This window comes from Armigeres subalbatus, chromosome 2 (genome assembly GCF_024139115.2).
Source record: "Armigeres subalbatus isolate Guangzhou_Male chromosome 2, GZ_Asu_2, whole genome shotgun sequence".
NCBI classification, from domain to species: Eukaryota; Metazoa; Arthropoda; class Insecta; order Diptera; family Culicidae; genus Armigeres; species Armigeres subalbatus.
The window spans coordinates 221,988,012-222,015,881 of record NC_085140.1 but is presented as its reverse complement, the minus strand read 5'-3'; the positions used below and the strand labels follow the sequence as shown (position 1 = coordinate 222,015,881).

Below are 27,870 nucleotides of genomic sequence, written 5' to 3'. Positions count from 1 at the left end.
ATTCATGCTGTATAAACGTTAGAAAGAGCCCTACATACTGCTTTCAGCCCAAAGGCTTGAAAATTATACTTTCAGCATTATTTCAACTATTATTCAAACATCTATCAGCATGTTCTATTGGCTAACTTTTATGCATCATCAATCGCTGAAATTGTTTTTAAGCAACATTTCCTCGATCTGTATAGATGCTACTCTGTTGCTAATCGTTTAACAGTAGCCGTCAACAGAAATATCGCTTCTAAATGGCTTGTTTTCTTACACTAACTGATAGCATTAATGACAGCGCTTTGTCAGTTGCTATAAGAGCAGGTGAATACCTTTGTAGCTGCTTTACAGAAATCAATAGCTCATACACAGCTCCGGCAACAAAAATCAAATGTAAACATTGCGGTTTTGACGTTTCATACTGATAAGCTATTAAAAGATGCAGTATAAGGTTTACTTAAACGTTGTGTAATCTTCAAAGATGCAGAAGTTGCCTAAAAGCTTCGTTAGTTCATTTATAGCGCCATTACGTTATATTGTTAGTGCTATGGTCCAATGCATCGAGTTCATCATTGACGTTTGAGCGGTGCGCTGTTTACTAAGAATGAATACTTTTTCATTCATCGAGTTCATGCAAGTGTTCATTTTTAGTAAACAGCGCCCGTCTCAAACGTCATTGTGTTCATTCGGTGCACTGGACCATAAGAACAGTGAAAACGTTTTCATTGTGAATGCTACTCACCGTAACATGGGAAGTTGCTAACAAGCAACTCAATTACATACATGAGCTCTTAACCGATAAGCTTTGTCGCTAATGAATCACCTGCTTTGAGCGCGCTTACAGCGGCACACTAGGAGTTAACTTTCTGAAATCAGTATGGCGAAAGGCATCTAAGGTTCGATTTCTCAAAATTAAGCACATTCATCGAAAAAATATTTGGTAGGCGTATTAGCGGACACCTTCCTACATAACCGGTATTAAATAGTTTTTCATGGAAAGTTCCTAATTTTGAGAAAAACCGCGTTAGATGTCTTTCGCCATACAAATTTTTGGCGGTTGACTCATGCTGGCTGTTTGCGCATATACGATAGCGCCTGGATGCTGGCAGCGGCGGGTTGAAAACCAGTCACTGCCAATAATTCATTCAGACAGAGCTGTTTTATGACTATATGAAAGCTGCATAAACGATAAAAGATAAATATATTCGGTACAAACTGACTAGCTGATAGTTATTTGGGTAATAGTCGAGTTGAAGTTTAAGGGATTATTTGCGAAGGCTTTTCTTTTATTCAGCATTGGCTGCTTTTATTCAAATATTATACAGCCTTAGGCTAGAAGTTGAAGCTTTTAGCACCAAAATTGTTAGTTGGGTAGTAATTGATTCGCAAACATTTATCAATGTCTGTAGAACATTTTGGGGGAATAATAATTCACCCAGGTTGTTTTACACGGTTTGGTTTTAGTCGTTCAAGACCTTCAATGTCAATAAAACAATTAGTTAACCCCACGAAAAAAAATCAAAAACAAAAAAAATCAGGGGGTATTTAAAAAGCTGTGAAAGTTCAGGTTAACCGAGAATTTAATGAATTCCAACCGTGTAAAAAAACCTGGGTGTATTTTTATTAATTTTTACCGAATACATGAAAGATTCACGTAAAGTGCAATTTAATACTTATTTGACCCCAAAATCCCTTAAATTTCCAACTTTTACCAACAAAGCATGTATAGTGCTTTTCTATGGATCTGTAATGAAGAGGAGAACACATCTTTAGTGCAATACTTGGAAGATAAAAGCACGAAAAATATGATAAACTGTGATGTATGGGACATCTGGGCAAAACGAGCTTAATAACTACATACGGAAGTGTCTCACGTCTACAAAACATCTCTCACTGAATTTCTTGGAAAACTCCCTTTCGAATAAGCCGTTAATCTTCTATGTGCGTCGTCCGTGAAAAAAATTATCCTATTTTGAATATTAAAATACATTAAATGAGCTGTATGACCCCTAAATCCCCTATAAATAAACATTTTTAATGAATTATATGATTATTTGTTATTTTCATTAAGGTACACTGGGGGAAGTGGAAAAAGGGGGTAAGTGTAAAAATCGACTCGAAAAATTGGAATTGTTCATACTTTACAGTTTTTACCACATCATAACATTATGCAGGAATATACTTTGATGCCCACACTAATACTATGTTTAAATTTGTATAATACATACACTAACACGGTTAACGCTTGAACTGTAATTTAAGGTTTCGCGAAAAGTTGATTTTTGCATTCATAAAATCAATTCTTATTTGCACCAATTGTCCTTTTTTCAAGTGAATTTATTTCACAGGTGACCATTATAATACAATTAAACTAATCCCATTCAATTGGTAGTGGTTTGTACCAAGAACGCAAATAATTCAAAGATTTTACACTTACCCCAGGTATCAAACACTGCGGGGGAAGTGGATAATGTTCTAATTACGCAATTTTTTTCTTCCCGCCAGGGTTTATTTCGATAGCTGTGAATCTTAATATGTTCCTTCTTTGTTATCATTGTGATTCCAGTGGTGATTGGACTAATATAAATGAGAAAATGCCTGATTAATCCACCTATCGGTATTGATGCCTTTCACATGTTTTACATATGGAAAAAAATATATAAGAAGGTTAAAAATAGCACTGATAGGTAAATATATTGTATAATTCACATATTTTTTTTTTATAACAAGTTTCGCCGTTGAATGCAATTTTTTTTGCGAACAAATTGGTTAAGGACAAGTGCTTAAGAATAGCTGATAATTTTGTACGTGCTTTGCGCACACACATACATACAAATACGCACATACAGACATCATCTCAATTCGTTAAACTAAGTTGATTAGTTTATAACCCTGTAGGTCCCATTTTTCCTTTAAAAAGTTCATCTTTGGGGCGAACATATAGATTTTACATACACTTAGTGTTCGAGAAGGCAACACCAGCCCTCCCCTACCTTTAACGAGAATTCCTTGAGGATCTATTCCATTAAGGTAATGAAATAATTCCACAAAAGATACGCAGAGCAATTATCGTATTGATTTTAGTTATATGTAACTATTCATCACTATTGAAGGTCAAGGTAACATGGGTTTTCCACTTACCCCATCTCACTAGGGTAAGTGGAAAAACAACTCCTAATTTTAAAATCTATTTCCATAAATTTCAAGCGACCAAAATGGTATGAATTACCACACGGTTGGTGCAAAATTGACTGTTTTTGATAGCTCATTTTGATTGAACGCATTTTGATCATTTAAACTGGTTTTACACTAATTCAAACATGCACTATCGATTTTTCCTTTTCCACTTCCCCCAGTGTACCTTATATCATTGAAAAATATCAATTAAATTAACATTACTACATCATTTCCTTGCTCAGAATCATTGAGCTATATTATTTCATAGGAGAATTTGGACAAAAAGGTAAGAAAAAGAGTATCTCCCATCACCTCCTATCTATGATCACATCAAGGCTCATAACATATGACTATTCTTGTCTAGTTGTGCTATCGGGTATGGTTTGGAAATGTTTGGCATCGGTGCTATTCAAAAGTTTTTAAAAATCGTTTTTTACTCAATAAATAACCAAATAAAACATTTGTGAAACGATTTATTTCATTCATTTTTGTTCGGCAAACATTTGTCAACACTTTGAGACAATAATATCAACACTTATCTGTAAATATTACTATTTTTTACACAATACATGAAAATTGCACATAAAATGCACTGTGATGCTTATTTGACCCCACAATCCTTTAAATTTCCAACTTTTACCAACAAAATATATTTAGTGCACTTCTGTGGATCCACAGTGAAGAGATAAACACAATTTTAGAACAATGTCCTAAAGATAAAATGACAAATAGTTTGGAAACTCGCGATATATGGGGCATTCGGGCAAAACGAGCTCAATAACTACATACAGAAACGTTCTCTTCTGTAAGTTGTTCGTGAAGAAAGTTATCAATTTTTTCCACCTTTGAAATCGGATTTCCCCATTGTTCAGTGGCGGGTAGGAAACCAACCACTGTATGTGATTCATTTTGAGAAAACCCGCATTAGATGTCTTTCGCCATACAAATTTCGAGCGGTTAACTCATGCTGGCTATTTGCGCATATACGATAGCGCCTAGATGTAGAAGCGGCGGGTAGAAAATCAGCCACTGCCAATAATTCATTGTTCGACATCTGTCCACGTGGTTCGAGAACAGCCTTTCCGGAAGAAAATTATTTATCAAAGGAATAAACTAAAAATGGAATAATTAATTATTGAGGAATGGTTAGATTATAAACTTTATTGTACAGACGCCATTTTTCTGTTATGTATGTAATAACCCGTCTAATCATTCTAAACATATTTTAATTTTCTGATTAACATATAACAATAAAGACTCGTCTCATTTTACGAAATAATTTGAATGAATCGCCCACTTTGAGCGTGCTTACAGCGGCACACTAGGAGTTAACTTTCTGAAATCAGTATGGCGAAAGGCATCTAAGGTTCGATTTCTCAAAATTAAGCACCTTCATCGAAAAAATATATGGTAGGCGTAGTAGCAGACACCTAAGGGTCTGTTCACAAGCTACGTAACGCAAAAATCCGAGTTTTTGACCCCCTCCCTCCCCCTCGTAACAAAAAATAACATTTTTGATACCCCCTCCCTCCCCCGTATAACGCGTAACTATGAAAATGGTAAATGCAGATTTTTTTTCCTACTGTGTGGGTTTTAGTATTTTTTTAACACTGTTAGAATAGGAACGGCACATGATCAAAAATCAAGAATATATGAAACGCAGCTAGTAGAAACGAAAACAGAATTTGTGACCATGACCTTTCAAATAGTTTAGCGGAGCTGTTTTGTCGAGAAATACAATATTCGCTTGGTGTTTTTACGCATATGAGTCTCACTTATGAGCTTGATTTCGCTAATGACTTATGCGATAACGATAGACATATCATTTTTAAATGGAACTGTTTACGATCTTTGGCTTGGTTTGAAGGTTTAATCGCTGTCTTTTAGAATTGAAAAAAAAAACATCAAAATAGCCGGCTTTGAGATACAAACTAAAAAACTACAAAGACTAGCATGGGACAATTATGGCTAGTATGATAGTGAAGAGGATAGGTTGCGTATTCATCGTCTTGATCAAAACATGTCAGCAATAATACCTACTTAAGTGATTATCAGTGATTCAAAAAGCATTCAAAATTAATAATTTGTTTGCGTTATGCGTAACATTTGGTAGTACCCACCCCCTCCCTCACCTTTTGGTGTAACAAAGTATAACGCAAGTTGGACCTCCCCCCTCCCTCCAAAAGCGTTACGTAATTTGTGAACAGACCCTTACTACATAACCGGTACCAAATAGTTTTTCATGAAAAGTTCATAGTTTTGAGAAAACCCGCGTTAGATGACTTTCGCCATATAAATTTCTGGCGGTTAACTCATGCTGGATATTTTGCGCATATACTAGAGCGCCTGGATGTGACAGCGGCGGGTAGAAAATCAGCCACTGTCAATAATTCATTAAAACTAAAAGATACCGTTCCATTGAATAGATAGATATCTTATCTGTCTATTGAAAAGTATTATGATTCTCATGATGGTGTTTTTTTAATTTTTAGTTTGGTTTAGTTTGAATTTAAAGCGTTGAATTCGATAAATGGGATGTAGCTTAGAAGCAGATAGACAGAACGGGAGAAACGCTTGAAGATGAATCATTTATATTGGATGTGTCATTTCAGGTCGTTTTTATATGCGTTTATCTCGAAATATTTAAATTTAATCAAACGGTGCACCGGTTGAAGAATTGATCACGCGACGCCTGCAAGACACAATATTTCGGAATCTAAGATTTAGAAAGTTGTCAGATTCTAAAATTTTTATGTGGCGAATATTCTCGACTTCGTTGAGCTTAAAAGCTAGTCACAAGATAAGCGTATGTACAATGTTATCTCATTGGAATATTCTCTTATATTCTCTAATATGCAGTATTGTCATCATTTTGTTTTGTTTTCTTCATAGGCTGAACGAATGCTTAACGATGAGGCTAGCTCCGATGAACAGTTACGTGATAAATTCAAAGAACAGTGGACTCGTACTCCCTCGAGCAAGTTGACGCAAACATTCCGTGAAAATTGTGAATCTTATCGTAAAATTATCAACAATGCCATTACGGCCGATAAAACAGTTCGTGAAAAGTTCGAAAGCAGCCGTCGAGGCATTGAGCTTTTGTCCATGTCCCAAGAACAGCTGGCTGATGAAGTGCCTTGTGGGATATCCACCAACAAAGACTGCAATTCATCTGCTGCTCAAAAACTCAGGACCCTAATGGAATCTGTAGAAACTATTAAGGCCGAGCGTGATGTAATTGAATCTGAGCTGCGAGCTGCCACCGTTAATCTGAAGGAACAGTTTCTAGCAGCACTGGCAGCTGACGGTGCTATTAATGAACCTGCCTTATCGTTGGCAGAAATAGGAAGAACAATTGCGCCGTTGCAAACACAGGTTCAGGATAATCTCTCACGTCAAGAGGCACTAATTCAAGATATCAAAAAAGCCCAACAAGAATTTGCGGCTGAATCCGGATCCTCGAACCAATCAAGCGATAATATGTTGACTCAGTTGGCAACGGCTTACGACGTATTTTCTGAACTGCAACACAATTTGCAAGATGGAGCTAAATTTTACAACGATTTGACGCAGCTATTGATAACCTTCCAGAATAAAATTTCTGACTATTGTTTTGCTAGAAAAACTGAAAAGGACGAATTGTTGAAAGATTTAACTCAGCAAGCCAGCCGACAAGCACAACCACCGACTCCTAGTATTCCTGCACATCTTGTGTCTACTACACCAGCTGCTCCCGGTTAGTTGTTTAGCTGAGCATTATTATAGAAAGCATATTTAGCTATACAGTTGACAAGAAAAATAACAATAATGTTCTTTTTTAGAAGTATCGTCAGCTCCTACTGCATCATCGGCCCCCGCAATGCAAACTCCGTATCCTATGCAACCACAAGGAATGCCGGTGCCCTATGGAGCCACAGCCAACATTCCTTACCCGACATACATACCGCCTCCGATGCCTCAAGGATTCAATCCTTATGCTACTCTACCATATCCAAGTAACAAATAGATAATTGTCACTATTGGCAATGGGTTATTGCAATAATGTTTTCTTCTTGCAGATGCCTATCAAGGGTTTCCACAAGCACCTGCATATTATGGAACATACCCTGGGGCATATGCCAATCAGCAAGGGCAGCAGCAACCAACACAAGATCCGAACAAGCCATTTGGATGGTAGTGAGATGATGAACATATAAGTTACAGCACATTTTTAATATACATACAAAGCTTTCTGTCTTTAAATTTCAAATTTTCGAATGATTAAGTACTCATCGCATTTAATCGGCATGTTTTCAATATCAAAATTTATTATTGTTTGTCATATTATCCAAGTTGATGTTTACCTACAACACTAGAAAAGCTATAAAAAGTATAACTTGAATATTGTTTAAATAATTGCTGTTTTAATGAACAGCCAATTTGAATTGATCCTGTTATGAAAATAAACTGAAAAATAAATAGTTACAAGATCATATTATCAAAGGTTTTTCAAATATTTTAGAACAAATTAAAAGAAAACTAAACAGTCTTTCTCTTAGAAAAAACTAGACATCTAGACGAGTGTCTAGCTCGGATTCATTCGAAACGAACTTTCAGTTTTTATAATAAACTATTTCATTCCTTATGACCAAACCTTTCACACGTAAGATACCGCGAAATAAGACTAGGGTAACTAGACTTTAGTGATATTCATGTTTTTCTCTTGAAATTTCTATCAATAGAATGCTATCGCATAACGAAGGTATTTTGTACACTGGATTTTGTTTTTACACGATTTACACTTTCTTAATTTTTCACCCATCCCAAATGCTTAACGCATATTAATTACCATGTGATTTTTCTTTGAATTATTTAGGATTTTTTGAAACATGTTGCAAAGATTTTGATGGCAAATTGAAGTCACACGAACAAAAATACGAGCGAAAAAAAATCGTGTAAAAACAAAATCCTGTGTATTAAACAAAAATCCATTATTATTATATAGGTATGTATGTTCCAGAATAACTCCTGAACCCCGTGATAAATTTTAACCAAATTCAAAACACATGTTCTACATCTCATGGAGGCTGTTGTAGGATCTTCAGGAAACAAGGGTGGGTATTAGTTGGGTTAATTTTAATCAACAACATACACCCATATTCTTGTTTACTTATTTCTTTCAAACCATAGTTGATACGCAATCGCTAGCTTAACTAAATAGTAAAATTATTCAAATGTTTTGAATTTATTCAAAAGTATCGTTCATTCGTAAACAAGAATACGAGTAGTATTATCTAACATAAGGACGAAATTAGAAAAATGGTGGAAATGTAAGGTGGAGGGATAAGTTCTGTAGAGAAAACAACAAAACCAGTATGCCTTCCTGTGCTGAATTTAACAAAATTAGGAACGCGTTTTCTGCAACTGGAATAAAAGGCATCGGAAAAAAGAAAACCCAGATGAATCCACCTAGCGGTGACGATGCCTTTCTCAATGTGATGTGTGATACACATCATAAATAATTGCCCACATTACGGGTCTTGCAAATGCTGTATAGAGAATCAACCAACCAAGCTTATATCTACACACCATTTTCTTCATAACTTTTAAACGCAATGAACGATCGTGATATATAACTAGGGTTCATCCCCCGTAACTTGTTGCGAGAAAATGGCGTGAAATGGCGAGTGGGCCAACAGTACGGCCGCCTCCGTCCCGGTAAAAAACTAGCAATCATCCGAATACGTTCAATACTCGTCCACCAAGTTCTTGGTGAGTACTAGGCTCGGTTGAGATTTTCCCGATTGCGCGATCGGCTCTGAACACGGCCATATCAGTGCGTCCGTGTCAACCCTCGCATGGACCTCACTGCTTGCAAAGACAATCCATGGATCATTAGCGACTACGTACGATGGGTGGAGATAACGGTTTAGAGGGGGGCCCTATAGAATGAGTAATTCAACAAATCTCGCTTAACTTTTCAAAAGGACCTAAGTAACATTTTTTTCATGAATTAATTTGAATAGCGCAATCAACAGAAAAACATGGAAGCTTTCGATTGCAGTACTCAAATTAATTCATGAAAAAAAATGTTACTTAGGTCCTTTTGAAAAGTTAAGCGAGAAATCACACAGAAGCAAACGCAGGAGCGGTGAATCCGTTCGCCAGTAGTGGGTTGGTGAGATCACCGCCACCAGTAGCAGTGCTACATCAGCAGCAGAAGCAGGAGCAACAGGAGCAGCAGGAGCAACGGCCAGGGCAGAGCGAGTTAAATAAGCCTCCACAAAAGCCGAAAATAGTGACAGCAAAGAGATTGGTGGAGGACCTCCACAATTTCGTGGATGGGAGGAACAACGTCCATAAGGAGAATAAGGACATGGTTCTCAAGATCCGAAAGGCGCTGGTATCGGCAGTGAAATAATTCGATACAGCAGTGCTGAGGGTCGATGCAGCGGAGCGCGCATTAGCGCTGACTAAGGCTCCTGCTGCATTAGCTCCGCCGGAACAGGAACATATCGGCACAACTGCTCCGATATATCCTAAGAAGCAGAGGAAAGAAAAGTTAGCTGGGGTGGAGAGTACATCAGTCTCCATGACTCCCAAAAGGCCAGAACTTCGTCGGGAGACGGGAGACCAGGTGGTCTAAAGAAGCAAACGCGGGAGGACGCTGCCGCCGTCGTAGTGACAAACGCTACTTCACAGGGAGCAGGATGGAGTACTGTAGTTGGCCAGAAAGAGAAAAGAAATAGACAGCAGAAACGGAAAGAGGCAAGAAAAATGGAGCAGAACAAGAAAGAAAAGCCTCCGCCTCGTCAGAAGCCACCAAAGGGGGAAGCCGTACTCGTCAAGGCGAATGACGGAAGGACGTATGCAGCGCTCCTCAAGAAGGTTAGAGAAGACCCCGAGCTGAGGGACTTGGGCGAGAATGTAGTAAGGACCAGGCGCACACAAACTGGAAAGATGCCCTAGTAACATTTTGGTTTTATGGTGGTTTTATAACATTCTTGTAGAGTGAATAATGCTCTTCAAGAGCGTAATAAAACTTAAAATGTTACTTGGGTGCTCTTCGAGTTAAAGAAGCACCCTGCGGTTGATTGCTCGACTATGCAGGAGCGCATTGCAAAATCGCTGGGCGCAGAGGCGCAAGTTAAATCCCTGACCCCAGAGATGGTGATTATGTGCAGGGATCTAGACGAGATCACGTCGGTAGAAGAGCTCAAGGATGCTCTGAAGTCACAGTGCAACCTGGGCGAGGTTAAAATGGCAATCCGAATAAGGAAAACATTCGTAGGAACACAAACAGCGATTATTCGTCTGCCAGTAACCGCTGCTAACAAGGCTCTAGCGGTAGGCAAACTGACTGTTGGATGTAAATGCCCATTGAAAGCCGCCCCGCCAGTGAATAAACAAGCGGAGAGATGCTTCAAATGTTTGGGCTTCGGACACCGGGCAGGGGCTTGTAAAGGTCCGGACAGAACCAACATGTGTTGGAAATGCGGAGAAACAGGTCATTTTGCGAAAGACCCAAGTGCATGCTTTGCACTCCAGAGGATGGAAATGACCATCAGACGGGTGGCTACAAATGCCCTGCCTACAAGAGGGTGATCGCAGGTCAACAGTAGTGGAGATAATCCAAATTAATCTGAATCACTGCGAAACCGCACAGCAACTGTTGTGGCAGTCAACAACGGAAAAGATGTGCGATGTCGCGATAATTGCAGAGCCGTATCAAGTTCCTCCTGATAACGGCAACTGGTTGACAGATAGTTCGGGAATGGCTGCGATACAAGTTATGGGCAAATTCCCAATTCAAAAAGTGGTGGAGAGTTCATGTGAAGGCTTCGTGATTGCCAAAATCAACGGCGTCTATGTATGCAGCTGCTATGCACCTCCACGATGGACCGTGGAACGGTTCAGCCATATAATGGATCAGTTAACCGACAAGCTGATTGGACGAAGGCCAGTAGTCATAGCAGGTGACTTTAATGCCTGGGCTGTGGAGTGGGGCACTCTTGTGCTCTACTGACCAACACAAGAGGATATGTCCTGCAGGAAGCTCTAGCGAAGCTAGACGTACGATTGTGCAATGAAGGCTCCGTGAGCACATTTCGGAGAGACGGGAGGGAGTATATAATTGACATCACGTTCTGTAGCCCTTCACTGACGACAAACATGGAAAGTAAGTGAAGACTATACCCATAGCGACCATCAGGCGATACGTTACCGTATCGGCCAACGGAACAATGGTGAAACGCGGAGAAGGATGACCAGCGAGAGGAAGTGGAAGACGAAGGCCTTCAATAAAGACCTCTTCGTCGAGGCACTTCGATCGGACAGCGGTACCGAGATCGTAAATGCAGTCGAGCTAACAAGGAGAATGGTAACGGCTTGTGATGCAGCAATGCCACGTAAACTGGAGCCGAGGAGCAAATGGCGTCCAGCTTACTGGTGAAACGAGGGACTCAGTACGCTTCGTGCTGCTTGTCTCAGAGCCAGGAGGCGAGCACAGAGAGCGAGGACGGAACCAGAGAAAGATTAGTGCAAGGCGGCGTTTCGGGTTGCTAGGACCGCTTTAAAAAAGGCCATCAAAGCTAGCAAGTCAGACTGCTTCAAGGAGTTGTGTCGAGAAGCAGACGCCAACCCATGGGGGGATGCTTATAGAGTCGTGATGGCGAAGATGGAGGGTCCGTCGACGCCGGCCGAAAAGTGTCCGATCAAGTTGAAGGAAATCGTAGAGGGTCTTTTCCCGCAACACGACCCGACCACGTGGCCACCAATACCGTACGGTGAAGAAGAAGAAACAAACGCTGAGTACCAACAAGTGTCCAATGAGGAGCTTGCAGAAGCGGCGAAGCCCCCGGCCCGGATGGAATACCGAACGTGGCGCTGAAAGCTGCTCTCGTGGCATGTCCGCATATGTTCAGAACAGTGCTGCAAAAGTGCCTGGACGAAGGCAACTTCCCAGAAATGTGGAAGATTCAGAAGCTGATGTTGCTGCCGAAGCCAGGAAAGCCTCCGGGTAATCCGGCTTCGTACAGACCTATATGTCTGTTGGACACACTCGGGAAGCTCCTGGAGAGGACTATCCTGAATAGGCTTGCAAAATGTACGGAGGGGGAGCGCGGACTGTCGAAGATGCAGTTTAGACTGTCGAAGATGCAGTTGCAATAGAGTATCGACGGTGGATGCTATTCGGACAGTACTCGAGAGCGCTGAGAAGGCGTCCAAACAGAAGCGAAGAGGAGATCGATATTGCGCAGTGGTAACAATAGATGTAAAAAATGCGTTCAATAGTGCCAGCTCCGAAGCCATCGCATCAGCGCTGCATAGAATGCGGGTCCCTGGTTACCTGTGCCATATCCTGAAGAGCTACTTTCAGTACAGAGTGTTGGTGTACGACACTAACGAAGGGCGTAAGTCGATGCGGGTTACAGCGGGTGTTCCTCAAGGCTCCATTCTCGGTCCAACTCTTTGGAACGGGATGTACGATGGAGTCCTGAGTCTGCGGTTGCCTAGAAAAGTTAAAATCGTGGGTTTTGCGGACGACGTGTCACTAACGGTGATGGGCGAGACACTTGAAGAAGTAGAGGTGATGGCGACGGAGGCGATAGCAATGATCGAGAGCTGGATGAACGGAGTGAAGCTGCAAATATCTCACCATAAGACGGAGGTGCTATGGTGCAAGGATCACGCCAAACGTTGGCGGTCCAAGAAGTAGCACCAGGCGTCTACTAGGTAGTGTCTCGTCATCGATACTGCGGTATGGAGTCCCCGCTTGGGGCAATGCGCTGGAAACCAAGCGGAACCGTAGAAGGCTACAAAGTTCGTTCCGGCTGATGGCCATACGAGTCGCGAGCGCCTACAGAATGATATCGTCGGAGGCAGTATGCGTTATCGCCGGGATGGTCCCTATCTGCATCAGCCTAGCGGAAGATATTGAGTGCTATCATCGGAAAGACACGAGAAACGTGAGAAAGTTTTGCCCACGTTTTCGCACAATGCGTGACCACATGCTTGCCACATGTGGTCTGGACACAGCCCCGGACAACCTAGTGCAAAGATGAAATTGGCTGGAACGCCGTTTTATCGGCTATCGCCCAAATCGTCTCGGAGCTACACAGAAGGTGACGCGTGGACTCAAGAATGGTTAGTTCAGGTGCAAATAAGAGGTGGTCCAAGGGTTCGGAGTCGGCTTCATGGGTTATACCGGTGGTCATGCTCTGTGGTCGAACTCGATGCTTTTATCGAACAAGTGGCCGCGCGAAGAACAAACATGGTATCGTCGCTTTCGCGGCGTCGGTCAACCGGGCGGATTCCGAGCCCGAGGACGGAAAGGGGTCCTCGTCAAGGCTGGGGCAGGCGTAGGCACCGCGTCGGGAAGTCCCTCTGTGTATTGGCGAATAGACCCTATCGCAGAGAGGTCAATTTGGGGTGCACGCTGCATCATCATTTTTGCTACCAGTCGTGCAAAGGGAAGCAGGCGCGAAGTCGACCCTTCCCACCTTCCGAGGACATAGGGCGTGGTAAGGCCACCTGGAAAGCCGGCAATGCGCTGGCACGATACCATGGTGTTCTTCTAAAAAAGCGAGTCACGATGTTCCATGCTGCAAGGACACGCAGCTAACCTTGAGGGTGCGTTGTGCACTGGCCCCCCTTTGAAGCATTACTTTCTGGTTGTACCGAAGTGACGATGGGATTGGCGGCAATGGAAACGGTTTAGCGGGTCGGGGATGTAGTCCTGCCTCCCTCGTGTTTGCTGTTGGAGGTGGTCCCTAACCCCGCACTTCCTGGACAACCCAGGATGTCTGTTGAGCAGATTCCCCCTCCATTGCTTAGGAAGAATAAAAAATACATACACACACATACATACATACATACACACAAACAGACATCACCTCAACTTGGAGAGCTGAGTCGATTGGTATATAACACTATTGGTCTCCTAGTCTTCTATCAAAAGTTTGTTTTTGGAGTGATCATATAGCCTTTACGTATACTTAGTGTACAAGAAAGGCAAAAAAAAGAAAACGAAGAATTTAATACATATACTCACCAATTATTCCAAGACTAAATATCTTTGATATTGTCTATGCGAGTCATCGCTAGAACGTCGCTGGACCGTCGCGTCGCTCAACCAGCGAGCGCTTTTCAGTTTGGTGCTGCAGCGACGCATTGAATTTGCCTGCGTCGCTGGAGCACTTTCTGGAAAGGGTCGCCAGCGACCAGCGACGTTTCAGTCGAGCGGCGTAGTTGAGACAAGTTCATACATGTTCTTGATTTTATCTGCATCGACAATAAAGAAAATAATTGGTCATTTCAAGATTCTTGTATCATGATACTTATACCACCAGTGTGTCATTAGTATAAAGGAGTCCAGAGTAAAATAACATATCGTCTCCAACATTTCAAAAAGGCGAAACTGCTTTTGTAAACAAGAGCTTCTCACGTCGCTTTTGGGCTAATTCGAGCCCACCCATGCAACACAACACCACTGATGAAAGTAGCGAATCCTATTCTTTCATTAAATAGCTCTGGGCAGAGACGTTGTTTATAGATAGAGACCCGCAAACAGTGAAGCCGAAAGTACCAAACGAACCGTCAAACGCGGTACCAAACAAGCAAAGTAAACAAACATTACAAATCTGTACTAAATGCAAGATAGGTATTGTAATCAACATTATAGAAATTATAAAAAAGTTTGAAAAGTTCAGTGAATGAAGATGTTTTCAGAATTCTCATAGCAAATTTATATATGGTATTTAATCATATTTACTGTTGAATATAAGGAAATGGTGCTAAATAAGAGAAAATATGTAGTTGGAGCAAACAAAATAACTGCTCACACTGAGAGTCACTTCAAGTTATCACAATTTTTTATGTTGCCGATCGCACAGAATTTTTTTGTCTGCTGGCCGTGAAGCCAGAATTGCTTTTATTCTCTCCGCGTGTCTCTATATAATACCATCGTCTCTGGCTCTGGGTTGCATCGGTGGGCACGAGAAGCTCTTGTTTACAAAATCAGTTTCGCCCTATTGAAATGTTGGTGCAGACATTTTCTCGTCTACTAGGAGACTGAATTTAAATCATTTATTAGGACAATTTTCTAACAATCAAGTAAGATTTGTTCATATTTAAGACAATGTCGATAATCTATTGGATCTGAAGTATAAACATTTTACCAAAAACATTTAGCTATTCGTATCATGGAGCGCGCTTTATTTTTTTAAATCATCTTTTATGCGTTGTCGATAAAAAAAATGGCTACAATGACATATCGATTGTATCATATTTTAAGTTGTATCAACAATAGCATCACCAAACCAATAATTTCGAGGAACACCTGTTACATTCAACTAGTATATACCTATATTTAACTTTTGCTTCGACAGGCAGCTTTTCGGAAAGGATTCGTCAGTATTGTACATTCGCCATCATTTAATGTCTGTGGTAAACTAACGCCCTTTGTTTCCGGCAACAACAGACTAGCGCATCCTCCACTAATAAGAAGCAATCCCATGATGATTAGGGGGAAAACCGTCAGCTCGCTGCCCTGCAAATGGATAAAACGAATAATGTGAGCCAATTATTGCTTGAATTTGAGCTTGAGCTTGATTGACTGTCCGTAGTTGCTAGACCATTGGATTGTCATCTTTTTTTAAATACTTTATTAGAGTGATTTTTCCTAATTACTAGATTGAAATCGATATTTTGCCCAGAATTGGGGTGTAAACGATTTTATGTTTGGATCATTTTGCCCCATGAGCGCTTTTTTACGGTTGTCCGACACTCCGCGGTAAACCACTTCGCGGTCTGTATCATTTGGAGGTAATCTGTTTCGTGGTTTATACAATTTGGCCGTATTCCGTTTCGCGGTAGGCTAGATGTATCAGTTGTGGCTATAGCACCAGTTGTCGCACTAGTGCTTTATTATGCGAAATGGCCCATCAAATCACCACAAAACAAGTTCAGATCGATAAAGTATATTCATTTGATACTATAGCACCTTTGAACTCCTCCAAAACAAGCAAAGCATAATTGTAAAAATTGATTTTGCTTATTTTTTGACGTTCTTTGCACCAGTTGTCGCACTAGTGGTCCCTATTTGGCCAGTCCCATAAGAAAACAATGGGATTTGCCAAATAAGGAACCAAAATTAAGAATAGTGCCACGCGTTCCTATTATGTATTAATCAATTTTGAGGATTATAACAAATTTTATTGTAATTTTCACAGCTGTTCTAAGGAGCAGGAAGTAAAACCTTTCGCTTGATATATAAAGTCGACCCGCCTGCCTTTTACTTATTTTTTAAAAAACATTTGTTCTTATGTATGGCGACAATTGGTACACCCACCCTATATATAATTTCGCGGTTCACAATTCCGCGGTATAAGGCAAATTGTGATGTTTTGTCTTCTTTAAATTGTAGAGTTTGCAAATGTTTTATTCTCAACAAAACCTTAATTATAATGAAGCCGCTCATGGCATTCAGTTCAGTGTAAAACTATATTCACCACACCATTGTACTCTATTCGATTGTAAAATAAACCTTTCGATTATTCGTTCTACAGCCGTACTTTGAGACGGAGGCTAATGGCCCGTTTACATAAGAGCTAGTTCTAGCGGACAATGCACTATCCAACAATACTAGCACAAAATTAGCATAATGTAAACGCTTATTAACGATGACAATTCCTGTTTACATTGTGTTAATATCGCGCTAGTATTGTCGGATAGTGCATATTGTCCGCTAGAACTAGCTCATATGTAAACGGGCCATAAGTGATTATAAATCTAGCTCTAACATAAATATTTCCATTTGGCCGGTATAAGGCAAAGTGTGTTGTTTTGCATTCTCCAAATGTTTGCATTTGCCCGGTATAAGGCAAAATCTGTTGTTTCGCCTTCTTTTAATATTTGCATTTGCCCGGTATAAAGCAAAATGTTATGTATTGTCCGCGAAATAGTACTAAATAATATATGTTTTACCGCAAATGTTATACAGCAATATGATACTGAACGCGAAGTGGTAGACCATGAACTGATAAACCGCGAAACGGTTAACCGCGGAATGTTTTACCGCGAAATGTCGTACAATCCTTTTTTACATTCCTACATACAAATGTGATGACAAATTTTCACATTACATACAAATGTGATGACAGAGAAACTGGGCGATGAAAAACTTACCGTATAATTGATCAAAGGGATCACGATGGGTCCTATCATTCCTATTACGGAACTGAAGCTCATTCCTAATCCACGCACAACTGTTGGATACAGCTCAGAAGCAGCAAGTGGCAAAATCACAAATGCAGATGATATTCCCATTTTTCCTACACAGTACATCGCGAGGGTGATGACACGATCTGAAGAAAGAAAACTATTTTTATTTGAAATACAGATCTTATGTATGTAATACACAAGAGATCGTTTAACGATGTACGTGTGTGTTCTGTGATATTCAAAGAAAATGATTCAAATTCTCTGTTCATGATAAAACCAATCAAACCCTAACCTCCAAGGGTGCATTTTATGTTTAGTGAAGCTTTCAACAATCGACTCGGTTTACGAGCAGTGCTCATAACTATCTACAGTGCTGACAACATAAATGTTAAATGTGTATTTCCTGTTTCCTTTATCAACATGTTTTACTGTAAGAAAAAGTTCGATGAATAAACACACGTTTTTATAAGTTTGAAAACCAAAACCGTTTTTTCCTATCCGAAATCTCTTTCCGTCCATAGGTTATGGGCCCAGTATCGATGCGGTCGGTGGTCGTATCAAGTGGATTCTGATCGTAGTGTCGCGAAAATAATGAAAATGGGGGAGCACGAGAAACAAGAGTTCTATTGTTCGACGAGGTGAATTTTCCGGCGTGGAAGTCTCGAACGCTCACGCTGCTGGATGAGCACGATCTAGTGAAGTGCGTGGAGACCGAAATAGAAGATTTTCCGAAGCTCAAATTCGAAGCAGGGGACGTGCCAGCTGTGACTCAAAAGAATATTTTAACCGTCAGCTACATGAGCTGCGATACACGGGCGGTAGTCTGCAAGAATATTTTGTGCAATGGTGGTTTGAACATTTCATTTTTTCAAAGAACATTTTGTACATGATGGATGATATTGATGTGGTGTGTCGCTAGCTTCTTTCGTTGGGTTCGGAATACGACGCAGTGGTGAAGAGCTGACAAGAACAGCTCATAATGGATTTTGTGAAGAGTAGGTTTCTAGATGAAGAAATAAGAAGAAGGACGGTACAGGAAGTGGATAGACCGCATTTGTCAGTACAGGCAACAAGTAAATTAAGAAGAAAATCTTTAAATGCTTTGGTTGCCAAAAGGAGGGGCACAAACTGGCTAAATGCACTGAGGAACCCCCAGAATAATCCACCTAGTGGTGATACACAGCCAGAAATGGAATTAGATCGGACAGGTCCGAGGTACGTGCGGAAAGTAATGCAAATCTCGGATACTTATTCAAAAGGACGTATGTGATTTTGTAAACAAAGATTGAAACGTCGATTTATCCGATCTGATAGCCCTCCCACGCAAACCATCACCACAGACAGGTAGGGGAAGCCTTCGGCTACCTGTTGGTGGTGTTGGTTTGCGTGGGAGTGCCATCAGATCGGATAAATCGACGTTTCAATCTTTGTTTACAAAATCACATACGTCCTTTTGAATAAGTACCCGAGAAATGCATTCCACCTCTGCGCGCATTATGGGAGCTTGGGTAATAATTGTTACAATGGATCTGAACACCGATTGACGGTAAGTGAAGTAGAATCTGCTTTTACTGAGTTTTCTGGCACTGACCATTGCCCCATACGAAAATGGATTGATGATTTTGAGGAGATGGCAGAGACAATCGGTCTGTCCAATATGCGTATGTTCGTCGTAGCTAAACGTAAGCTAGTGGGTTTGGCGAGAATGTCGCTCAATTGTACTCGCCACATTACGAGTTGGCAGGCACTCAGAACCGAAGCGACAATCTTTATCTAGTAACTAAAATATCTTTTGAATAGTGCTCTTGTTCACGAGAAATTAAGAGCTAGAAAAAAGAACTTGGGAGAAAATGTTCTCGAATATTTTTTAATCATGAGGGAAATTGAAGCGAAAGCAAATGTTGATTTAGAGTCGATCATACTCACACCATTAATGGAATAAATGATAACGGCCCGGATAAGATGTTGCTTTATGGAGCGAATTCGATCGATGAATTTAGACACAAATTACGTATCTATCAAGGTATCAAAGATAGTAAATTTAGTAGAGAAAATCGATATGCACTCGCAAATGCGGAGAAAAGACACTTTAGTCCGAGAACCGCTGTGGGTTATAAATTGAACCCGCCAAATCGATTTAATAATGTGGCTAAAGCTGTCACCTGTTATAGCTGTGGTAAGGTTGGTCATTTGGCGAGGGAATGTCACAAAAGATTCAGCGAGAATAATGTAAATGTGTGCAAATCTTCCATGTCGTCAAAGGGTACTTATATGACCATCTTAGATGTTGGGTGATTTCCCTGTAGAAGCTTTTTTTTGGCTCTGGCGCAGATGTGTCATTGTTGCGACTCGATTGGACTGATATACTCGAATGATCATGAGAGGAAAAGATTAACAACGCTAAATGGCACTATTTGGACTTTAGGTTCAGTTTCAGTTGATGTACAAATAGATTCGGCTGTTCGGCCACATTGAGAGTTGACGTAAAGTCAATGTCAACTTCTCTCCACGAACAGCCTAGATAGCCGTGTGGTGTCAGCAGCTGGTTATCTGGCTAAGAATAACATTACGGATTGCCTGTTCCAGTGGTAAAAGTCCACCATACAGGTGACCCCTAATTTTCGGTGTGATGCGGCTTTATGCTTACCGTGCCTACGAATGAATGGTTAGGGGGGTCTAATAAGAACCTAACCGGAAACGGAGCTTGTGAAGCACCAGCACAGTATTTTAGCCCTCGCTGCGCTAACCGGAGCTATGGCGTAGTTGACTTTTTACTTCTCCGAGATGATCGGCTACTCTTGTTCAATCTCAACGTGAGGTGAAATAAGAGTGGGTTATGAATATGTGTTTACTTAGTTTTCATCAAATTGTCACCTATATGGATTCGCATTATTCGTTTTTCACAGTGTACTCTGTGTTTCGTCTTTGACGTTCGGTTGTGGCTACTCTTATTTAATCTCAACGTGAGTGTGGGTTTATGAATATGTGTTTTACTTAGTTTTTGAACAAACTGTCACCTATATGGATTCGCATTATGCGTTTTTCACAGTGTACTCTGTGTTTGTCACCTATATGGATTTGCATTATGCGTTTTTCACAGTGTACTCTGTGTTTCGTCTTTGGCGTTCGGCTTCAGCTACTCTTGTTTAATCTCAACTTGAGGTTGAATAAGGGTGGGATTATGAATATGTTTTTTACTTAGTTTTTCAACAAACTTCCACCTATATGGATTCGCATTATGCGTTTTTTTTTACAATGTACTTTGTGTTTGTCACCTATATGGATTCGTATTATGCGTTTTTCAAAGTGTAATCTGTGTTTCGTCTTTGATGTTTGGCTTCAGCTACTCTTGTTTAATCTCAACTTGAGGTTGAATAAGGGTGGCGTTATGAAAATGTTTTTTTACTTAGTTTTTTTTCAACAAATTGTCACCTATATGGATTCGCATTATGCGTTTTTTTACAATGTACTTTGTGTATGTTACCTTTATGGATTCGCATTATGCGTTTTTCACAGTGTACTCTGTGTCTCGTCCTTGACGTTCGGCTTCGGCTACTCTTGTTCAATCTCAACGTGAGGTTAAATAAGAGTGGGGTTATGAATATGTGTTTTACTTAGTTTTCAACAAATTGCCACCTATATGGATTCGCATTATGCGATTTTTACAATGTACTTTGTGATTGTCACCTATATGGATTCGCATTATGCGTTTTTCACAGTGCACTCTGTGTTTCGTCTTTGACGTTCGTCCATTGTTACGTCCTCTATGTTTTTGTGACACCTCTCTTTAGTCCCTAGCTGAATGCGTGTGAGTCTACATAATTGGCTTTCCTATAAATGGTTCCATTCTCCTTTCCAACTTCACTTCCTCTTCCTTTCCCCTTTTCACTTTCTTTTCCGTCAGGTAAATGATGAGAAAGGCCAGTGAAGGCGATGGCACAAATCTCCCAAATTGAGGGGAACGTGCCTCCTGAGCCGACGTTCTGATACCTGATACCTGATACCTGGGTGATTTCCCTGTAGAAGCTTTTTTTTTGGCTCTGGCGCAGATGTGTCATTGTTGCGACTCGATTGGACTGATATACTCGAATGGTCATGAGAGGAAAAGATTAACAACGCTAAATGGCACTATTTGGACTTTAGGTTCAGTTTCAGTTGATGTACAAATAGATTACACACCTCTTCGTTTAGTTTTTGATGTTCTTGCTCAACAAGATATGCCTCAGAGTGTGATATTAGGAAGGAATTTATTAATCTACGGTGATGTTAGCGTTACCGTAGAAGGAGCTAAATTTATTCCTAGGGACGACAATTTTGCAATGAGAATTACAGTAGATGAAATTCAAGATAACCCATTGAGTCACATTCAAAATGTTGAAACGCGTGAAAAGGTTAAGGAGTTGATTGAAAATTATACACCACAAAGCAATACAGATGTAAGAGTGAAGTTGAAAATTGTGCTGAAAAATGATTCACCTATCCAACAATTACCACGTAGATTAGCCCCATTAGAAAAACAGATTGTAGATGAACAGGTTACCAAATGGTTAGAAGATGGAATTAAAATCCTAGCACATCTGAATACAGCAGTCCCATTGTTCTAGCACATAAGAAAGATGGAAGTAGACGATTATGTGTCGATTATCGGAAACTTAATAAAATAATTGTTCGAGACCACTTTCCAATACCATTAATAGAAGATATCATTGATGATCTCCATTCAGCGAAAGTTTTTTCAACGTTGGATCTCGAAAACGGGTTCTTTCATGTTCTTAAAAACTCCTTTCGGGCTTTGTATCTCACCAACTGTTTTCCAGCGTTTCATAAACAATATATTCCGAGATTTGATTGAAAAGAAGATTGTGATTATTTACATCGATGATTTGCTTATTCTTGCATTAAATGAGGATCAAGCATTAGAGAGACTAAAATTGGTTTTAGATATAGCAGAGAAACATGGATTGAAAATTAAATGGAAAAAATACCAATTGTTGATAAGGAAAATAGAACATTTAGCGTATGAAATTGATAACGGTGTTATAAGACCAACTGCAGATAAAACAATAGCTGTCTCCAAATTTCCTGAGCCTGGCAGCTTTAAGGAGATACAGCAGTTTTTAGGATTTACAGGCTACTTTAGAAAATTTATAGAGGGCTATTCAATAATTGCGAAGCCTCTTACTGATTTATTACGGAAAGGTTCGGTTTTTGTGTTCGGTTCAATGAATTATTGGCAGTGGCTGATTTTCTACTCGCCGCTGTCACATCCAGGCGCTATAGTATATGCGCAAAATAGCCAGCATGAGTTAACCGCCAGAAATTTGTATGGCGAAAGACATCTAACGCGGGTTTTCTCAAAATTAGAAACTTTTCATGAAAAACTATTTGGTACAGGTTGTATAGGAAGGTGTCCGCTACTACGCCTACCAAATATTTCTTCGATTATGGTGCTCGAACCTTAGATGCCTTTCGCCATACTAATTTCAGAAAGTTAACTCCTAGTGTGCCGCTGTAAGTACGCTCAAAGCAGGCGATTCATTGAACGAAGTGCTATGAACAAGTTGAAGGAAGCATTATGCGTTAGACCAACATTGAATTTGTATAAACCAAATACGCAAACGGAGCTGCACACCGATGCATGTAAGATAGGTTACGGTGCAATCTTACTTCAGAAAGCTAAGAATGAAACTTATTTTCACCCAATTTATTATTGTAGCAGGAAAACGTCGTCGGCTGAAACCAATGAATCGCCTGCTTTGAGCAAGCTTACAGCGGCACACTAGGAGTTAGCTTTCTGAAATCAGTATGGCGAAAGGCATCTAAGGTTCGATTTCTCAAAATTAAGCACCTTTATCGAACAAATATTTGGTAGGCGTAGTAGCGGACACCATCTTTCATAACCGGTACCAAATAGTTTTTCATGAAAAGTTCCTTTTATTGAGAAAACCCACGTTAGATGTCTTTCGCCATACACATTTCTGGCGGTTAACTCTTGCTGGCTATTTTGCACATATACTATAGCGCCTGGATGTGGCAGCGGCGGATAGAAAATCAGCCACTGCCAATAATTCATTATCCTAGTTATGAATGAATCGCCTGCTTTGAGCGTGCTTACAGCGGCACACAAGGAGTTAACTTTCGGAAATCAGTATGGCGAAAAGCATCTAAGGTTTAATATCTCGAAAATAAGCACCTTAATCGAAAAAAATATTTGGTAGGCGTAGTAGCGGACACCTTCCTACATAACTGGTACCAAATAAATTTTCGTGAAAAGCTCCTGCTGTTGAGAAAACCCGCGTTAGATGTCTTTCGCCATACAAATTTCTGGCGGTTAACGGCTATTTTGCGCATATACGATATAGCGCCTGGATGTGATAGCGGCGAGTAGAAAATCAGCCCCTGCCAATAATTCATTAGAAGTTCTTGCTATTGTTTCTGCACTGAAAAAGTTTCGCGTTTATTTGTTAGGAATTCCTTTCACTATAGTTACAGATTGCGCTGCTTTTAAAATGACAATGGAGAAAAGGGATATTTCGCCTAGAATAGCAGGGTGGGTGCTTCTGTTAGAAGAATACGAATATTGTTTAGAACACCGCCCTGGAGATCGCATGAAACACGTTGACGCATTAAGCCGAAACCCAGTAGTATTACTTTTACAGAATAATTTTATTGAACAAATAAAAGCATGTCAACGAAAAGATGAAAAGCTCGCCGCGATAATTCAAGCTTTAGCTGTAGGATGTTACAATGATTACTTTTTGGATCATGGTGTTTTGTACAAAAGTTTTGAAGGAGTTACCTCCTTCACTTTTAGTTATTCCAAGATCAATGCACAATTCTGTTATTCGACAAATCCATGAACAGGGACATTTTGCAACAAAAAAGATGAACGAACTTATTTCGAGAGAAAACTGGATAGATAATTTCATGACAAAATTTTCAAAACGACTTATCTGCTTTTGTAAACAAAGAATTGACGAATCTGATAGCTCTCCCACGCAAACCAACACCACTAATAGGAAGGTGAAGGTTTCCGCTACCTGTTGATGGTGTTAGTTTGCGTGGGAGAGCTATCAGATTCGTCAAATCATCGTTTGAATCTTTGTTTACAAAAGCAGATAAGTCGTTTTGAAAATTTTGTCTTGATTTATCAGTTAAATTAGATAGATTTGTGAAAAGTTGTGTAAATTGCATTCTAGCTAGTCGTAAAGCTGGAAAAAAGGAAGGTTTTTTTAATCCAATCCCAAAGGACGAGATTCCACTTACAACTTATCATATAGATCACTTAGGCACCATGACAGCGTCGAATAAGCAATATCGTTATATTTGTACTGTCATGGATGCTTTTAGTAAGTTTGTATGGATTTATCCAGTAAAATCAACAACAGCCGAAGAAGTTTTTAAAAAACTGGGTGTACAGAAGTCTGCATTCGGTAGTCCAAAAAGGATAATATCGGATAGACGGGCAGCTTTTACTTCGTCAATTTTTGAGTTATATTGTAAAGAAGAAGGTATTGAACATTTGCTCATTACAACGGGAGTACCAAGAGGCAACGGCCAAGTAGAAAGAATTCACGGTGTAATAGTTCCCGCTCTTGCAAAGCTGGCCATAAACAGCCCAGATTCATGGTATAAACACGTAGGAGACTTACAAAGATTTTTGAATAACACAATACAACGAAGCATCAATAAAACACCTTTCGAATTGCTATTTGGAACGAAAATGAGATCACGTGAAGATATGAAGCTAGCGGAGGCTATAGAACGAGAGTGAATAACATTATTTGAGGAATAAAGGGATGAATTAAGAGAAGTTGCGAGAACAAACATTCAAAAAGCACAAGAAACAATGAAAAAACAATTTGATCAGAACAGAAAAAACGCAACCGAATATGATGTTGGAGATTTAGTGGTAATTAATCGTACACGGAACCGCGGAACAACTCACTTTATGGTTCCTTTCACTCAAATCCGCCCTTGCGTGGAAGAAGCCAAAAATAAGTATAATGCGAAAAAATCCGGTGAGTACTTTGCCTTTACTCCCGTGTTGAATTTTCACCCACTATGAAGTTTCACCAACTCAAATTTATGTTATTTTCACTCACCCGAGACTATGGTGAAAACAACCCAAATTTGGCTTCTTCCACGGAACAGCACACGTTGGGTCGATGCAGCTCTCTTTGTTTATAATAACATTCATGAGAGGGAGTGAGAAAACTACTTACTTTTGAGTTAAAATTTTGAACTTCGTACTCAAAGTTGAGTTCTTTAAACTTTTGACGTAGGACTTACGTCTCTCTTTACTATACCGGGTGTCATTTCAAAATATTAAAATCGACCACGTTACGCTGTGTTGAAAGATTTTAAACGTTAATAGCGTTCGTCTCAGTGGACGAATTTCTGCGGTAAGCCCCTCAATCGACAGATTTCAAGTATGCCTTTCATGTTCATGCTTGATAAGACCCGAAAAACTTGTTTCAATAGGCATGAAACTGTTTTCAATGAAAAACATTGAAATCAAGGGAACCTATAAATATGGGTACCGCATAATTCTTGCATCATTCCATTACCACGTTCTGATTGGTGCAGACACCAGCGAATGAGCAGCCGCTGGGTCTGCCGAGAAGCCATAAAATAGCGCAACGCGATTTTTTCCTTTCATTCTGACCGGGACAAGCGAAGCAACCGCATCATCGATTGAACAGCACTCACACCTTTTAGCAGGGAATGAAGTCATCGAAGCCACCATCATCAGCCGAAACCTAGCCAGTACAGCAGCAGTCCACCCTACAGACGCGACAAAGCAGCAATGCTGAGCAGATACCGGCAGCAGCAGCAGAGTCGAGCCGAGACCGGCCGGCATCGGTGATGAGCCGAGACAGGCTGAAGAAAAGCCACATGATGCAGCATGTATGTCCAAAAAGCAAACGGTTCTTCAGAGAGCCAATAATAGAGATCAATATCAAAGCTTTCAATACCCTTCGGGATAGAAATTGTACTTGGGTGCCAAATCCAATATTATAGTGATAAAATTTTATGCGTGATTTTCATAAATAGCGAATGATCGTCCCATGTTACCAATTCTAAATCTTATCACCCGAAATCCCATGTCCGGGTGTTTCCTTCTTTCTACTACTAACAATGTTGTCTCAGAAAAGAACACGCACACGGCTTATTGGCTGTATCAAACGAAGTCCCGTTAGGAAATAGACGCCAGCAGCGAGCAACAAGCGTAAAAAAGAAGAAGCCCTTCTCGAACGCGTTGATGATGATGACGCTTTGGCTGACAAAGAAGCGGGATACACTAGCTGATTGGCCCACCAATTAGGAAGCAGAGAAGATTCAAAATTAAGTAGGTATAAAAGAAAAGTGCTAGAAATTCGCGGTTATTTGAAAAGATCGTTTTCTTACTTTTTGCACTTAGCCGAAGCAAACAGCCTTTTTCAAGGCTCTAAGAGTTAAAAATAATGTTCTTCAGTCGCTATCGCACGCATTAGGAGGCCCTTCAGTGGAGGGGCTGAGATACAGTCTACATCCCCTGCTGAGCCAACTTGTGGCTTATTTCAGGCAGTCCTTCAGTGGGAAGGTTGCCACTGTCGAGGCTAATATTCCGTGATCGGACAGATACTTCCTGATTTTTTTTGAAGATTCTTGTTCGAGGTAGATTTGATTTCTGTGTCGGTTTGATGAGAAGATTTTGCCAAGGAATGGTATGCAACGCCGATTATTAGCATTAGCATTAGCATTGAGCAATTCGCACAAATTCGTAGGTGGTACAAGCCTGGACTATTGTGTGAGAGTAGCATCACTTTCATCCGTTACCACAGATATTGATTTGGGACTAGTCACTATCTCTTAGATGGAAGCAATGCACTCTCTCCAATAGTCCAGATCTGTCCTGGCCACGTCCTTGCGAATGCTGGGGAAGGGGAAGGATGGTTAGTCGGACACCTACTTAAGAAAGATGCAGAGAACTCTACGACCTCTCATAGGTGCCACGGGAGGTTTTCTTTTTGGAAAGGAAAGGGACGAGCCTGGAATTGAACCCACGACCTCCTGCTTATAAGGCAGAAGCGGTAGCCACTAGACCACCGAGCTCGTCTGGTATGCAACGCCGATTATTTATCCAAAATAGTTGATGTGAGAAATTTGGACATATTATGTATCTTAAAGGCATGGTCAAGTCAAGTCCTACGTCCACTTAGCGGTTATGTCACAGACATTACCCACTGTTCGTTTTTTTTTAGGTTCTTTATTTTTTCTGTGTACACAATTTGGAACACACTTGAAAATTGCTAAAATGTTTTAGGAACCCTATCGTGTAACTAAGAAAAAGAGAAATGATAGATATGATGTTGAAAAGGTTGGAAACCACGAAGGGCCAAATCGTACATCCACGTGTGCTGAATTTATGAAAAGATTTATCTCTTTAGATGATGTAGACGATAGCGACGAAGAAATAGACCATGGTGATGCTAGGGAAGACGCCATTCGAGGCGAATGACG

The 27,870-nt window shown here is 40.4% G+C and overlaps 2 protein-coding genes across 5 annotated transcripts in view; one reads left to right on the top strand and one right to left on the bottom strand.

The window, feature by feature from the left end:
• LOC134211719 (programmed cell death 6-interacting protein) overlaps positions 1–7,636 on the top strand; it is a 54,728-nt gene extending 47,092 nt beyond the window's left edge. Inside the window, exons 4-6 of one of the 2 annotated variants that reach the window (XM_062688882.1) lie at positions 6,055–6,898; positions 6,987–7,157; positions 7,221–7,636. In XM_062688882.1, coding sequence (XP_062544866.1) covers positions 6,055–6,898; positions 6,987–7,157; positions 7,221–7,339 — 1,134 coding nt within the window. In that variant the 3' untranslated portion in view covers positions 7,340–7,636. Of the gene's footprint in view, positions 1–6,054; positions 6,899–6,983; positions 7,158–7,220 lie in introns of both variants that reach the window. The other variant, XM_062688881.1, reaches the window with a different exon arrangement.
• Positions 7,637–10,738: 3,102 nt separating this feature from the next.
• LOC134211718 (beta-alanine transporter) overlaps positions 10,739–27,870 on the bottom strand; it is a 34,244-nt gene continuing 17,112 nt past the window's right edge. For all 3 annotated transcript variants that reach the window (XM_062688878.1, XM_062688879.1, XM_062688880.1), the window contains 2 exons: positions 17,329–17,507; positions 10,739–15,691 (listed from right to left, as the gene is read on the bottom strand). In XM_062688878.1, coding sequence (XP_062544862.1) covers positions 15,512–15,691; positions 17,329–17,507 — 359 coding nt within the window. In that variant the 3' untranslated portion in view covers positions 10,739–15,511. The remainder of the gene's footprint in view (positions 15,692–17,328; positions 17,508–27,870) is intronic.